General features: G+C 43.5%; 1 protein-coding gene across 1 annotated transcript in view; it reads right to left on the bottom strand.

Moving 5' to 3' along the window:
• The window catches only part of HHIP (hedgehog interacting protein), a 141,377-nt gene that overhangs the window by 113,306 nt on the left and 15,093 nt on the right, over nucleotides 1–12,978 (bottom strand). The window contains exon 2 of the mRNA XM_032955234.2: nucleotides 8,103–8,343. Coding sequence (XP_032811125.2) covers nucleotides 8,103–8,343 — 241 coding nt within the window. The remainder of the gene's footprint in view (nucleotides 1–8,102; nucleotides 8,344–12,978) is intronic.

The following is a 12,978-nucleotide window of genomic DNA, read 5'->3' as shown; positions in this document are numbered from 1 at the left end:
TCTCCACACGTTAGCTGCCGGACAGCTTGCTCCACCTTATTGTTAACAGATTTCAATCCTGTTACATATTTTTTGGTCATATTTTCGGTGGTTAACGCCCATCTCTCTGCTTGTTAAAAAAAAATACGCACAACAGCACCCGTGTCCCCCATAAATCTCTCCCCAATTCCCGCTCCCGTCCACCAACCAACCGCATTGGCCATTGTGCGCCACACAGAGAAAGTGGTGCCGCAACCAGAGGGCGAAAGACCTGCCCTTTGTCCGGTGCGACGCGGTGTGAGTTCCACCCCGTGATGTGCCCCGGGGGAGTGCGAGCAAGCGCCATCAATATCTGCATTCATCCCTCCCAGTCACTTACGCGCGCTCGGCGGCTATCATTATCCCACCATTCACCAACCTTTCACCGCCCTAGAGCTCTAAATGAATTATTGATGAATCGCTCCACCAACAATTCTGAGATTCCCTGCAATCAGGCGAGGCCTAATAGACGCCCGCGTACCTGGGAAAGCAGATGTCTAGCTGCTGTCCGGGCCAGGTCTCTAACTGGCTCGCTGCCGTGAGCACATGATGTCCCCCATGCTCCCCACGCCCCATTGCTCCCCTCCCCGATCGTTCGGCACGCTCCCAAAAAAAGAATCCCCACCACCCCCCCGTGCCTTTCCTCCCCCCTCCCTGCTCCACCCTTCGTGTGTTCCCTGCTCTGTGCCCCGAAGCAGTAGTTTAATCAGCCCCCCTCGGTCTTCACCGCTCCAAGCATCGCGTCGCCCCCCTCCCCTCCTCCTCCCTCGCTCTCTCAGTCACACAACCACCCACCCGCTAGCCCGCCCGCCCGCCCTCCCAACCACCCAGGCACCCACCCACCCACCCACCACCTCATCCTCAACCTGGGTGGCCTGCAGAGGCACTTGACATCATGATGCACTTCAGCAGTTTTACACATACACGGAGCGCTAGGAAAATAAACCCTGCGTTTGTCATGGCATATGGCTGCCTGTGGCTCGCTCTGCCCAATGCTACGCACTATGTTTGCAACATATTTTTAAACGGATAAACGTGTCTCGAATACTACGCGCGATGGATTTTACGTGTGCGTGTGTACGAGATTGAAAATTACAACTAATTTCACCGAAATGAGGAAAACAACGGAGCCATTGCATGACCGAACAAGGGCTGTCAGCTGCGACACAGAGACTTATTTCTTCCCTCCTCCGCTCGCTCGCTCAGCGAGAATGTTTACTGTATTGACATGCGATTCTGGAAGAATTTTGATGCTTTTTCTGACCAGCCACGGTTTGCTTTAGCAGGTAGTGTGTTAGTTTTTAGGATTTTTTTCTCTCTCTCCTTTTCTGCTCTTTTTTTTTGGCAGCTAACAAACGGCCTGCTTGTAAACAGAGAGATGGCTGGGAAAACAAATCTGATAACATTTAAGAGCAAATATAAACGAAAGATTTCACCAGGAGCTTTTGAATTCAGAACCCCCTAATGCTCGTCTAAAAAAACATTTTTTTCTGCTTTTAAAAAAAGGGGGGAGGGTGGCCGGGGGGGGCATGGAGGGTGGGGAAGTGAAAAAAAACCCCTCCAGTACACATGAAATCGGGATACGTGCACAATGGTGGCTGACAAGCACTTGTAATGTATGTGTGAGTGTTTTTCAATGGTATTTCAACAAGTGGTGGTTTGTATGCGACACAAGCCAACAGCTCCATGAAATGTAGACAGATTAATTCACTTGTGCATACTGGCTCCACACAAAAGGTCTCCTTTACCTTGTCCAGGCAATCAGCGGATGAGTTTTCAGAGCACAATCACTGCCATAAAATGCTAATTTGGCCGGCGGTGAATTGCGTTACAGATCATGATGATGATGAAGCTGTACACTTTTCTCAAAAGCTGATCTGAACATTCATTTAAATGAAATGTTTTCTCGAGTTTTTGGAGTTTTGTTCGTATCATTAAAGGCCCCTTGTATGTTAACGTCCTAGGGTAAGAATTCCTTGTCCTCAGATAAGAGAGCTCTCCACTGCCCAATCCGTTATAGGGCAACAACTGGCATGTTTAAAAAATACATTCTTAAATAATTACTAAGCATGTAATGAAGCAATAATCAATAGAATTTGTATATTAAGCTTGAGAAACATGCACAGATTTGTGCATGAGAGAATACAATGTTTATGGGTTTTTTCGCAAACCATATGTTTGTTAAATTCTGATACAATGAGGCAAAAAAACGTACAAATTAGATGGAAACAAAATTTAAACAATATACAAAATAAGACAGCAAAAACTAAACGAAAAATATGCTTAAAGAATTGAATTCTTTCTCATGGTTCATAGAATCATGACAATGATCTCAGGGGTGATCAGTTACATCACCAATCCATTACAATATATTCCCCCCTTCATTGAATGCTCAGAAGACACTGCTCGCTGAACCATCTCTCCTGTTTGATCGCATGATGACAATTTTCAGTTGTTGTTACACAGGGTGGCCCAACAGTCAGGGCGCATAGGTTTATTATATTTACTTAAACAAATCACACAGGGTTGACTTATTTTAACAAATGTTAGTGCATGCATTAATTTTCTTTTAAAATGAATTGAGGATCTTTTGTTTTTCGACTACAAGTGTAACCTTTGAACATTCATCAACTATGTTTCGTCTCAATGCACTCGGGGGGTTTGGTCGAGTTTTATAAACTACGGATTTGAGGTGACCCCACAGGAAGGAGAAATACATATGAATAATTAAAATAGATTAAATATTAATTTAAAGAAGAAACACATAAAATATGTTAATTCCATTGTTAAAATAAATGCAATAACCCTGTGTGTCCGGACTTTTGGGCCACCTTGTATAATAACCCTATGTGGCCTGACTTTTGGGCCACCCTGTATAATAACCCTATGTGGCCTCACTTTTGGGCCATGTTGTATACATGGCAGCACCTGTTATAGCTGCACGTAAAAACACCACAGCTTTTCACGCCTAGCTGACAAAAACTACAAACCATCTGCTGTGGTTTGCGGCCCATCCACAAAGGGATTTCTTGGTTTTGCTGGCCACGAAAAATGCATTTCGATAAATTGTTATAAACTTTGTTTTGGCTGGGATCTTTTTGTTTATATACAAAATAAGATTGTATCCAACATCTCTAAACCTGACTTTAAATCACTATTACTACGACCAATGGCACGTGACTGGCAGTCACGACCTCCTTGACCTCCATAACAACGGATTGCACACGGAATCACATGCGACCTGGGGGATCAACACCGGAATTGGTCCTCAAGTGCCACATCAAGGCGTACGTATGTATGAGGAACTTCTTTCCCAACCTACGTAACCAACCGTACTAAACGAAAATGTGCCTCTGATGACCACGGGGCAGTTTTCCAGGTTCATCCCAGACTCAATCTGTGGCACAGGGCCAGTTGTGCCGGTGCCAGATGGTCACCTGGCAGACGTGGCTTTAAATTCTCTTTCACAAATCCCCAAAGTATCACCTCTTTCCAACATCTTTCTCGTCACCTTCAACCAACCCTTAAGCTAAAACTCTCTGTTGTCTACTGTTCACCAAACCCAAGCCCGACCTTCGCATCCAACTTTTCTGTGCTCTCATTTTCACCGGTGATTTAACGTCCAGTTTGAAGATCCATAAAATCCTATCTCAAACATGTTGTTGCAGTAAATCTTGGCATCCATGTATCTATCCCAACTAATCTCAACTCCCCCTTACTCCCATGCCTGTACACTTGACTTTGCCATCAGAATCAAAATCTTTGTTTAAACTGGAGGACATCTGATGGGCCGTGAAGCACTTTTGCGAGAGATATCCGTGTTTTCACCATCATTCAGTTGCCACTTTTAGCAACCACCACTTTGTAACTTCTCCTTCCGTCGTGGGAGGCTATTCATTCTCCTCCGCTGCCCCCGTAATTGGGAACTCCCTTCTCCCAGCCATCCATGCTGTCGACTCTCTCTGCTCTCATTCAAGTCCAGTCTCCAAACCTTCCATTTTCCTTCGGCAAATACTGGCTGCCCATATCTCTCCGTAAAATGAATATGCCATCCCAGCAGTTTTTTGTCCGGCGCCTTGAGATGCCGTCATACTTCGTCACGATGTGAATCCACATTATATGGTAATTGTACACTCGAGTAAGAATTGGGTTATCAGGGGGAAATAAATGGGGGGGGGGAGGGGGGTTGGTTTGTTTTCATTCACATTGGATCGTAAAGTGAATGACAATGGAATGTGTCTGTGCAATGTTGCTCAATGTTCTGTATGCGTTATTGATAAAAAAAAAATCAAATCTGTATTCGCGATGCCCCAGAGAATGTAAGGGCAACTTCTTTAAATGGTTGTGGAAATGTCAGAAACTGTTTTCAAAATATTACCTTGTGGCTGCAAAACATAACCTTGATAGTGACATTTATATTTTATAAAATAGATGTATCTTTTTATAGGTTCTAAGTTTTTTTATTTATTACACCACAATATGTTTCTGCTCAAATACATTTATTTTAATGAACAAAGGCTTTGTGATAAAAGCAAAACCGATTGTGTCACTTTTGAATATAAAAAATGCCATTTATATTAAAGAAATGTAACTATGATTCAGGTTACCCACATTATGGAAACTCAAATTTGGCCAATTTTGCGATGAAGCTCATCTCTCAGTGACAAACACATCGTATTTCAGAGACCAGTATTTCCACATCGCATACAGGCGTTCATTGCAGGTGGGCAGAAAAATATCCACACTAAAACAATGACTGTATTTTTGAAAGCGACCATGAATACAGAATCAGAATCTATATTTGTACGGGAGGAAATACCATTTCTGGGGAAAGAGCCATACTGCTGCCCAGTGAGTCCACACACGGAAGATCGTGGAGTGACCTTCGGTGAAGGTTAGCGATGAAATAAGCAGGGATATCTCTGACGAATAAGCAAATGCAATTATTGCATCCCTTTGTTGATCCACTTATGTATGGAAACCTCCCATGTGGGTTGTTTAACTATACTTCACCATGCTGGTCAATGTGGGTTGCTTGATTTGGAGGGGGAGCTGCTTCCAATTTAGAAGTCACTTGCCACTGATGTTAGCCGTGGCCAGGAATATACAGTATGTATGTTTGTTGAACTTCTTTCGCACCATAAGTAGCCAACCGTGCTCATCGAAGGGATTGAACCCAGGTCACTTGGGCTCACAGTGCAGTGTGCTAAACACTGCTCCACCCTGCTTACTTGAGAATGCACATTAAACTCAAAGAGGAGAAATGAAATTACTGCCTTCAATACCACCCCACCGCACGATGAAACATTTTTCTGCATATTTAAACGCACCGTAAGAATAAATAAACTACACAGTGCATATTCAAGTTGCACATTAATTATATTAATATGCTATTTAAATACAAAGAATCCTTAATATTTAACAATTCAATACAGGAAATTAAATCCATGAGCAGTGCATTCAAGTATGTCATAATAAAGAAGTTATGATATGAATGTTGCACTTGTAAAGTTTGTTTTTTTATGAGAATGACCTTTCCACTCTATGAAAGAGTGGCGCGTTGAAGGAATCCAGAGAACCCAGAAAAATGCCACACATTTGAGAGCATAAAGGCTCCACACAGATGGATTCAAGAATCCATAGTTACACTGCCATCTCCTATGCCACCTCTCAGAGTCCAACCCGAACAAAGAGCTGGTATTCCCAGGCAGTCTCCCATCAATGTACTTACCAGGCTCTACCACAATCAACAACTGAGATCGGAAAAGATTGGTGATTTGGCAGAATTATTGGTAAATCTAATTATCCGCATTTACGCAGTATCGTATGATTTTCGTTTACCCTCTTTGTGAATTAAGCTAGACTTATTCACATCAAATGCTATGTAAGGCACTAACATCATAAACTTAATTTATGCACATAATTAACTTACAAAATCATGACATCAAAAATTGCGTTTTGTAATGTATTCATGTGGTGGAACAATCGATAGTGTGCAGCACATTAATTTTTTATTTCTGGCCATGGCTATCATCAGTGTTGAATTATATCTGAACCATTCCTGCATCCACCCCCATGATCAACCTATTCTGACTAGCATGGTGAAGTATGACAACACAATCCTCATGACTTCACACGTGATGAGGCCTTCATCCAGCAGTGTATTGACAATAGGTTACAAATGTAATATCATTTGAATAATTAAAATAGGTATTTCATTTCGTCACCGTCTTTGAGGTGATCAATTAACTCTACAGGTTGGGAAACAAAAACAAAAAAAACGGGACAATCATAATGGAATGTTTGGATGCATGAAGTAAAGTTTACAGTAAATTTGTTGTCAATAATACACACAGGTAAATGTATTTGTGGTGGGAAAAAAAATGTGCGTTAAATAACTTAATAACCCTCACAAGCAATCATTTTGTTTTCGTTTCAACCGTGCTCCACTAATCACCAACTGAAAAAGTATTCCGCGTCCGATGTGAGCAATGCATCTGTGAGGCCAGCCGTTCAAAATTCGCTGACATAACGTGTCAGCATGACGGAGAGGGCCCTTGAAAAGCGCCACCACTTTGTGCTGCTAAGTTCAGGATATTGACGCCTGCGTTTGCGAAACGCGCCAAGTGCCTTTCGTTGTTTTTGCTGGGCTGGAATCGAAAATAAACCGCCAACAAGTGAGCTGAGAGTTCACCTAAATCCAAGGAGGGTGACAGACATTGAAAACGATATGAACTTCTGAGAGTTCATTTATCAAGCAGATACCATCTATATATATTCTGTTCTTTCAGAAAGCAAAGCAAATATCACATATTTTATATCAGGCCATCCCGTTATCGCGTTAAATCTGTGGCCTGTCACATGATATTCTCTCTCCCACCTGAAGACGATTGCTAGTGTGGCGATCGAAAAGTCGTGATTTATGATTTTTTCTACCTACGTGACTTTACCGAAATAACCAAAGAGTATGGATTCTCCTCATCACGTGCTCTAAAAATAAACCCCTCTCTCTCTCTCTTTCAGACGATCCAGACGCGCATCTTTAACCCCTGTTTGTGAAACGTGGAGGTGATATCTGAACCGGTTCCGGAGGCCCCCATTCGCCCAACCCACACTAACCAGCATGGTGAAGTATGGCCAAACGGCCTCGCACGTGTTCACCCCTATTTGTAAAGGATCTTGAGGTGCGATCACATCTCGTTTTCATACATAATGCGCTGTTGATTTAAGACCAGGTGAGAGCCCACTGAGACCAAATGTCTCCTTATTCAAGAGAGATCTGTGTCACAGAGCAATGCGGCAGTTGACGTGCATACCAATGGTGTATCATAACGTCTGTCATCGTGTACCTCACGTGGAGTGGTCAAGCGGTGGCTTTCGCAACTGTGCCATGAACACATCGACCTGAGTTTCGTCAACGGTGAGCGACATCCGAATTGGTCCTGCGGCCCCACACACCAACCCCGCGCTATCCAAAGCGTGGGTGAAGTATGGTCACGCACACCTCTGACAGGGTGTGGGAATGCTTTCACACAACAGCGGGTAGACGGAGCGCTGTGGATTATAATATGACCATTTAACAATTGACAATAAACCGAAATCAACAGAATTGACTGCACTCTCAAAGAGAAGTTTTCAGGAGCGTGTTGGCCGGGAGGACCATTTGTTATCCCGGTGTGTGCCGGGTACTGACAAGTGGCGCGGCATGAACGCTGATCCATTGGCACGATTACATTACGTAGAATATACAGATGTGAATCCTTAGTCATGAGAGGAACTTGCAAGGGGGGGGGGGGGGGCACGGGCGGGGGGGGGGGCCCAAACTGGACACCTTTATAAATGTATCGTCAGTAGTTTACAATTAAAATAAAAAAATCAATACATTTATTACGTGCACCTACGATTCCTAATGTGAGGGACAAAGCGAACCCCTGCTCCCACCCCCCCCATATATAGAAGTCAAACTCCACCTATGACCTTGGCATATATGCAACGCTGTAGTATATATATATAATGTATATATGTAAGTATATCCATGTGTACCGGGACCACTGTCCAGCACCGATTCCCTCGGGCTGCCGTACCGGCCAGGTGGGGCTTGCAGGCGCCGTAGAACTCGGAGCAGTAGTCCGGGCAGAGCAGGGGCATGGTGAGGACGGCACGGGAGGAGCCACCACGGCCCGCCACTCTTGGCCCTCTTGCGGACTGCGTCTCCTGCTGCGGCTGCAGCTGCAGCAGGAGACGGCGAGCGTCGGGGGAGCAGCGAGCGCACTCCAGCTCGTCCAGGAAGCGGCGACACGCCGTGCCGTTCAGAGACGCCAGCAGCTGTCGAACGGGACGGGGCACACGGCGATTCTGTAACGATTGCCACGTCGGATCATTTCTTTCCGCCGCCTTGCGCCTCGTCGATATGTTGCCACTGACGATCACAGTGAAATTCCATCCACCACCCCCCCCCCCCCGACACCCTGTATTTGCAGGCCTCACATATCAGCTGTTCGTATTGTCAATGGATGCCACCACAACTGTCACACGTGCATGGGCACTTGGAAATTCCGGCAAAACCGCCACGTTATTTACATTGCCTGCATCACTGAATATTGTGGTTACAAAAAATTACGGCAAAACCACGGCATCACCTCTCTGCTACTCCGTTTGTCACCTGGAAGTGGTGGAAAATTAATGATGCCACCTTGGTTGTGGAGGTTGCGCTGCACATGGGAATGTATCGCGTGTTGTTCTGCAACGTGGTGAACAGCACGCGGTGCAGCTCAAAACAAGAGATAATGAATCCTGTTATCCAAGTTTAATAATGGATTAGCCCCTCAATGTACTAGTCTCCAATCAGGCCTAAAGCCATCCTATTATTTGAGGATGACTTGCCATGGTGGGGAAATGTTACCTAGGTCAGCTGATATACAGGAGATCGTGGGTTCAATCCCAACCTTGATGCCTGTATATTTGGAGTTTGCATGTTCTCCCAGTAGTCGCGTGAATTTTTCTCCGGGTCCTCCGGATGTTCCATCCACATTTAGAAACACGCGTTTAGAGTATTTGGCTGCTATAAATTTCCACGTGATAAGCCACTTCGTTGAGCGATGATTTATGGCCAGGTCGCTTCTGAAAAAGAGCGATATAGCCTAGTGGGCCATATTTAGTAAAATAGAAATAGTTTAAATAGTAATAGTAAAAAAAATAAATTTTGATTTAAAGCTTTCGTGACTGCAGGGATTCATATTCTTGGTTCTTTCGGTAAAGTCACGTAGAAGGGAAACAATACAATAATAAAGATATAAAATAATAAAAATATAAAAATTATCATAACGTTTCGACTGCAACACAAGCAATCATCATCAGGTGTGAAAACCACAGCAATAATTTGTTTTTCTAAATTTCTTGCTGTGGTTTTCACACCTGATGATGATTGCTTGTGTTACGGTCGAAACGTTGTGAGAATTTTTATTTTTTTATTGTTTTATATCTTTATTATTTTATTGTTTCCCTTCTACGTGACTTTACCGAAAGAACCAAGAATAGTTAAAAAACTGTTTAATTTTATTTACATATCTTCATGGGCAAAAAGAGGTAGCTGGAAGTGGCAGCAAATTCATGTTATCATCCACATTTATCAATGGATAACTGGAGTTTTTCACGAGTTACGTCCACGGTTTGCTGCCAATCCGCCAACTGTGCCACTTGAATCAATGTGAATAAGGTGGAGGGGGGTGGATTACTGTAACACCGAATCCTTCGCATATTGGCACGGTCTTAAGACTCAATCACGAATTTTCATCTCAATCGTTAACTTTTCTCGACACTCACCATCACAAATCGCCATGATCCTCAAGAATCATTTGTTTGCGTCACTCGTCACCATTATCGTTATCGATCAACATAAAACAAAACATGTTATGCACGTTAATACCAACATCACAAATATTGGACACATCCATCAGGCTGCAAAAGAGCCTGAAAAGGGAAATAAAATAAAATAAAAACAATGGAACGAGTGCCGCAATTGATACGAACTCCCACCAAATGTAACGAAAATTGCCTTCACCATATTGTGTCTGTGGAGTCATCGATTTCAATCTGTTGACATAAATTGTCAAAATTAGGAAGAGAGCACCTAAGGGAAAGGTTTTATTTCTTTAAATTTATATCAATACTCTGCGCTGCTACTTCACATTTGCCCATTGTTTCAAAGCAATATATTGTAAACTGCATGATGCCATTGCGATATACATATGACATTGCATTCTATATCTCACAAGAAAACTGTAGTAATGAATGCATTAGCGAATCTGATAGGACATGTTGAGTGTCCCACCGCATATCCCTTTAAAAATTACCGTTTGCCTTCAGCAACAAAATGACGCGAAAATGAAATTACAAAAAAAGGTTAAACAAGTGAAAATTGAATATCCCTTGCGCTTTCATTGCGAGGCGTTACGGTCAATTGACACGGTTTATCGCCTTGAGCAGAGGAAAAAAACCGCTTCACGTCTCTCTTCTTTTTTTGTTTTCAAAGTTTCGTGAAGTTTTTTTTTTGTTTTCAGCGTGGTTAGACATTAAGAAGATGGACTCCTGTGGGCCTTCATTTTTAAACAAAAATCCTTACTTTCAAGCGGTATCGAGTATCATGCCTTAAAATACACAAACATCAGGCACCCCACAAGGAGGATGAGGTCACGGTCACCTGCCACTCAGAGGATGGGTTTCAGCAGATCAAGTTGCCAAGTGCAGTGACTTCAAGTTGACCAATATTAATGTTGACCGGCCGGTGTGTCTTAGCAGGAGGGAATGGCTCACAGTCAGAAGTAATAGAGTTCAAATCCCAGTCAGGGTTGACACAACCCATCACCATCATCATTACTTCGGGACGGGTAAAATCAACATCACCTGCCATGGGGAGACTGGGCCCCATCAGAGGAATGTGGAATGTCCACACACTGGCTATAAACATGAGCGGTGATGAGCACTGCCAAGATCCTTGAAAGAATATTGTAAGTAGATCTTACTCTGAAAGTGCCTGAAACCATCCTAATTACTACCAAACATGATTTCACACTGTCCAACATTTAATGCGTCGCTAAAAGCATTTTTACACCACCAATGAAAAAAGTTGTATCGTTTAAGACAGTTCCTTTGAACAACAGTGATCAAACTATTACATTTTACATTTGAAGGGGTGGGTGGCGGGGGTGGGGGTAAATCAACAGCACTTAAATAAAGAGAATGATGATGTGCCAGTGCTCTCTAATGCGTTTGTTAGAGACTGGGTGTGATGGATTGCGACAATATGGCATATCTGCACTACACCGACCTGCGTGAGTCCGACGATTCTCGACGTACAGTTTTATACCAGAGCCACTGATGTAACAACGACCTATCTCCCTTCTTTAATTGTCGCATGTATATTTACAACCTTAAGCTAAAGTTTTCGGATGCTTTTTTTAAACGAAAGTTGTGGCATTGAATCGTTCAGCTTGGGGCTTCGTGCTAGATGGAACTCTGCTTGCATTTCGATTCCTGGTCATGGCTAACATTAGTTACATCCATAATAGAGGTTTGTTGGGTTAGATGACGTAAATATATAAGTGTGTCGTTAAACCCACCACCACCCGACAAAGCCAATTAGTAAGGCTTGTCACGTAAACAGAAAATGCCAATTCGTCACTAGTACAGCACACCGGTGTATTGGAAAGCAAATCTACAACATTTACAATCTGAGTACGACGTTTCGCCAGTAATTACAACTAGCATAATCAGGCGGGCAGCTGTCATTAGCATATTCTGTTTACGTGACAAACCTTGCTTATTGGCTATATCGGGTGGTGGCGGGTTTCACGACACATTTATATTTTCGCGATCTAACCCAAAAAAACCTATATTATGGATGAAATTGGTCGCGAAAGTCTACGTGTTAAACATCATTTACGTGTTGGCCCTTCCCAAGGTCAACTTAGCCTTGAATGAGTACCTAGTGCAGTGTGACAAGCTTCAGCGTTGGGAAGACAAAGACGGATAAGCGTGGTGCTCACTAACAGCACTTGCCCCAACGGTATGTCTATACGGGGATATTTGTCTGTCTGTTGTTTTGTCTGTTGGTGTGAGTGGATGGATGTTCCTCCTGGTAAGTGCACTCACCACTAAGCCAGTCTGCACAAAGTTGATGGTCCAACCCCTGCAGCTGCCCTGCACCTTGTGCAGGGAATTACCAATGTGTGCCATCTGCTGTAAACTGAACACTGCATTCTCTGTGGTATCAGGCACCGTGGATAGTTCATTTTGTGCTGGTGCTATAGGTGGGGAAATCTACGTTTAGAATGGTTGCATTGTAAAATAATACAACTGCTTCCATGTGAATATAGATGATGTGGTCAAATGTTGAAAGGAGGTAATATCTCAAGGTTTTCACCTCGTTCGTTTTATAGACGTGTGGGTAGAATGCAAAGCTCCAACACGTAGTCAAACTACCATGGAGAGCTCTGTTAGTGAGCACCTATTAAGGCCACCTCAGCTCCTGAGAGGACTGCATGAGCAGCACAAAGCCTGGCTGCATTTTGTCTCTTCAATTGCGATGTTAACACGCTGGTCAACAAACTAGCTGTTCATTTTTGTCTGAGTCAACCTAGGGGTTGACCGGACCAAGATTTTGGCATTTAGTTTTTTTGTCCTTCCCCCGCACCTCCGATTAGCATGGTGGCCACACGCGGTGTGAACTAAGTTCAACATACACACGTACAAATGGTTGCATGGTATTAGCCACAGTTCTGCACCATGGCTTTGAAGTAAACCATGGGTGCCCATATGGTAGTGTGGTGAATAAACCAGAGCCGGCATTCTTCTTGTACACATACATACGCGTTCACATTCTGCATGCACCATAAACATATAGGCGTTGCGCCATGGCACAATGGTTATTGCACTGCACTATGAACCCAGAGATCTGAGTTC

The sequence above is a fragment of the Petromyzon marinus genome, chromosome 16 (genome assembly GCF_048934315.1).
Source record: "Petromyzon marinus isolate PM22_M1 ecotype Great Lakes invasive population chromosome 16, UKy_Petmar_22M1.pri1.0, whole genome shotgun sequence".
Taxonomy (NCBI): Eukaryota; Metazoa; Chordata; class Hyperoartia; order Petromyzontiformes; family Petromyzontidae; genus Petromyzon; species Petromyzon marinus.
This window is presented reverse-complemented; position numbering and strand designations above follow the sequence as displayed.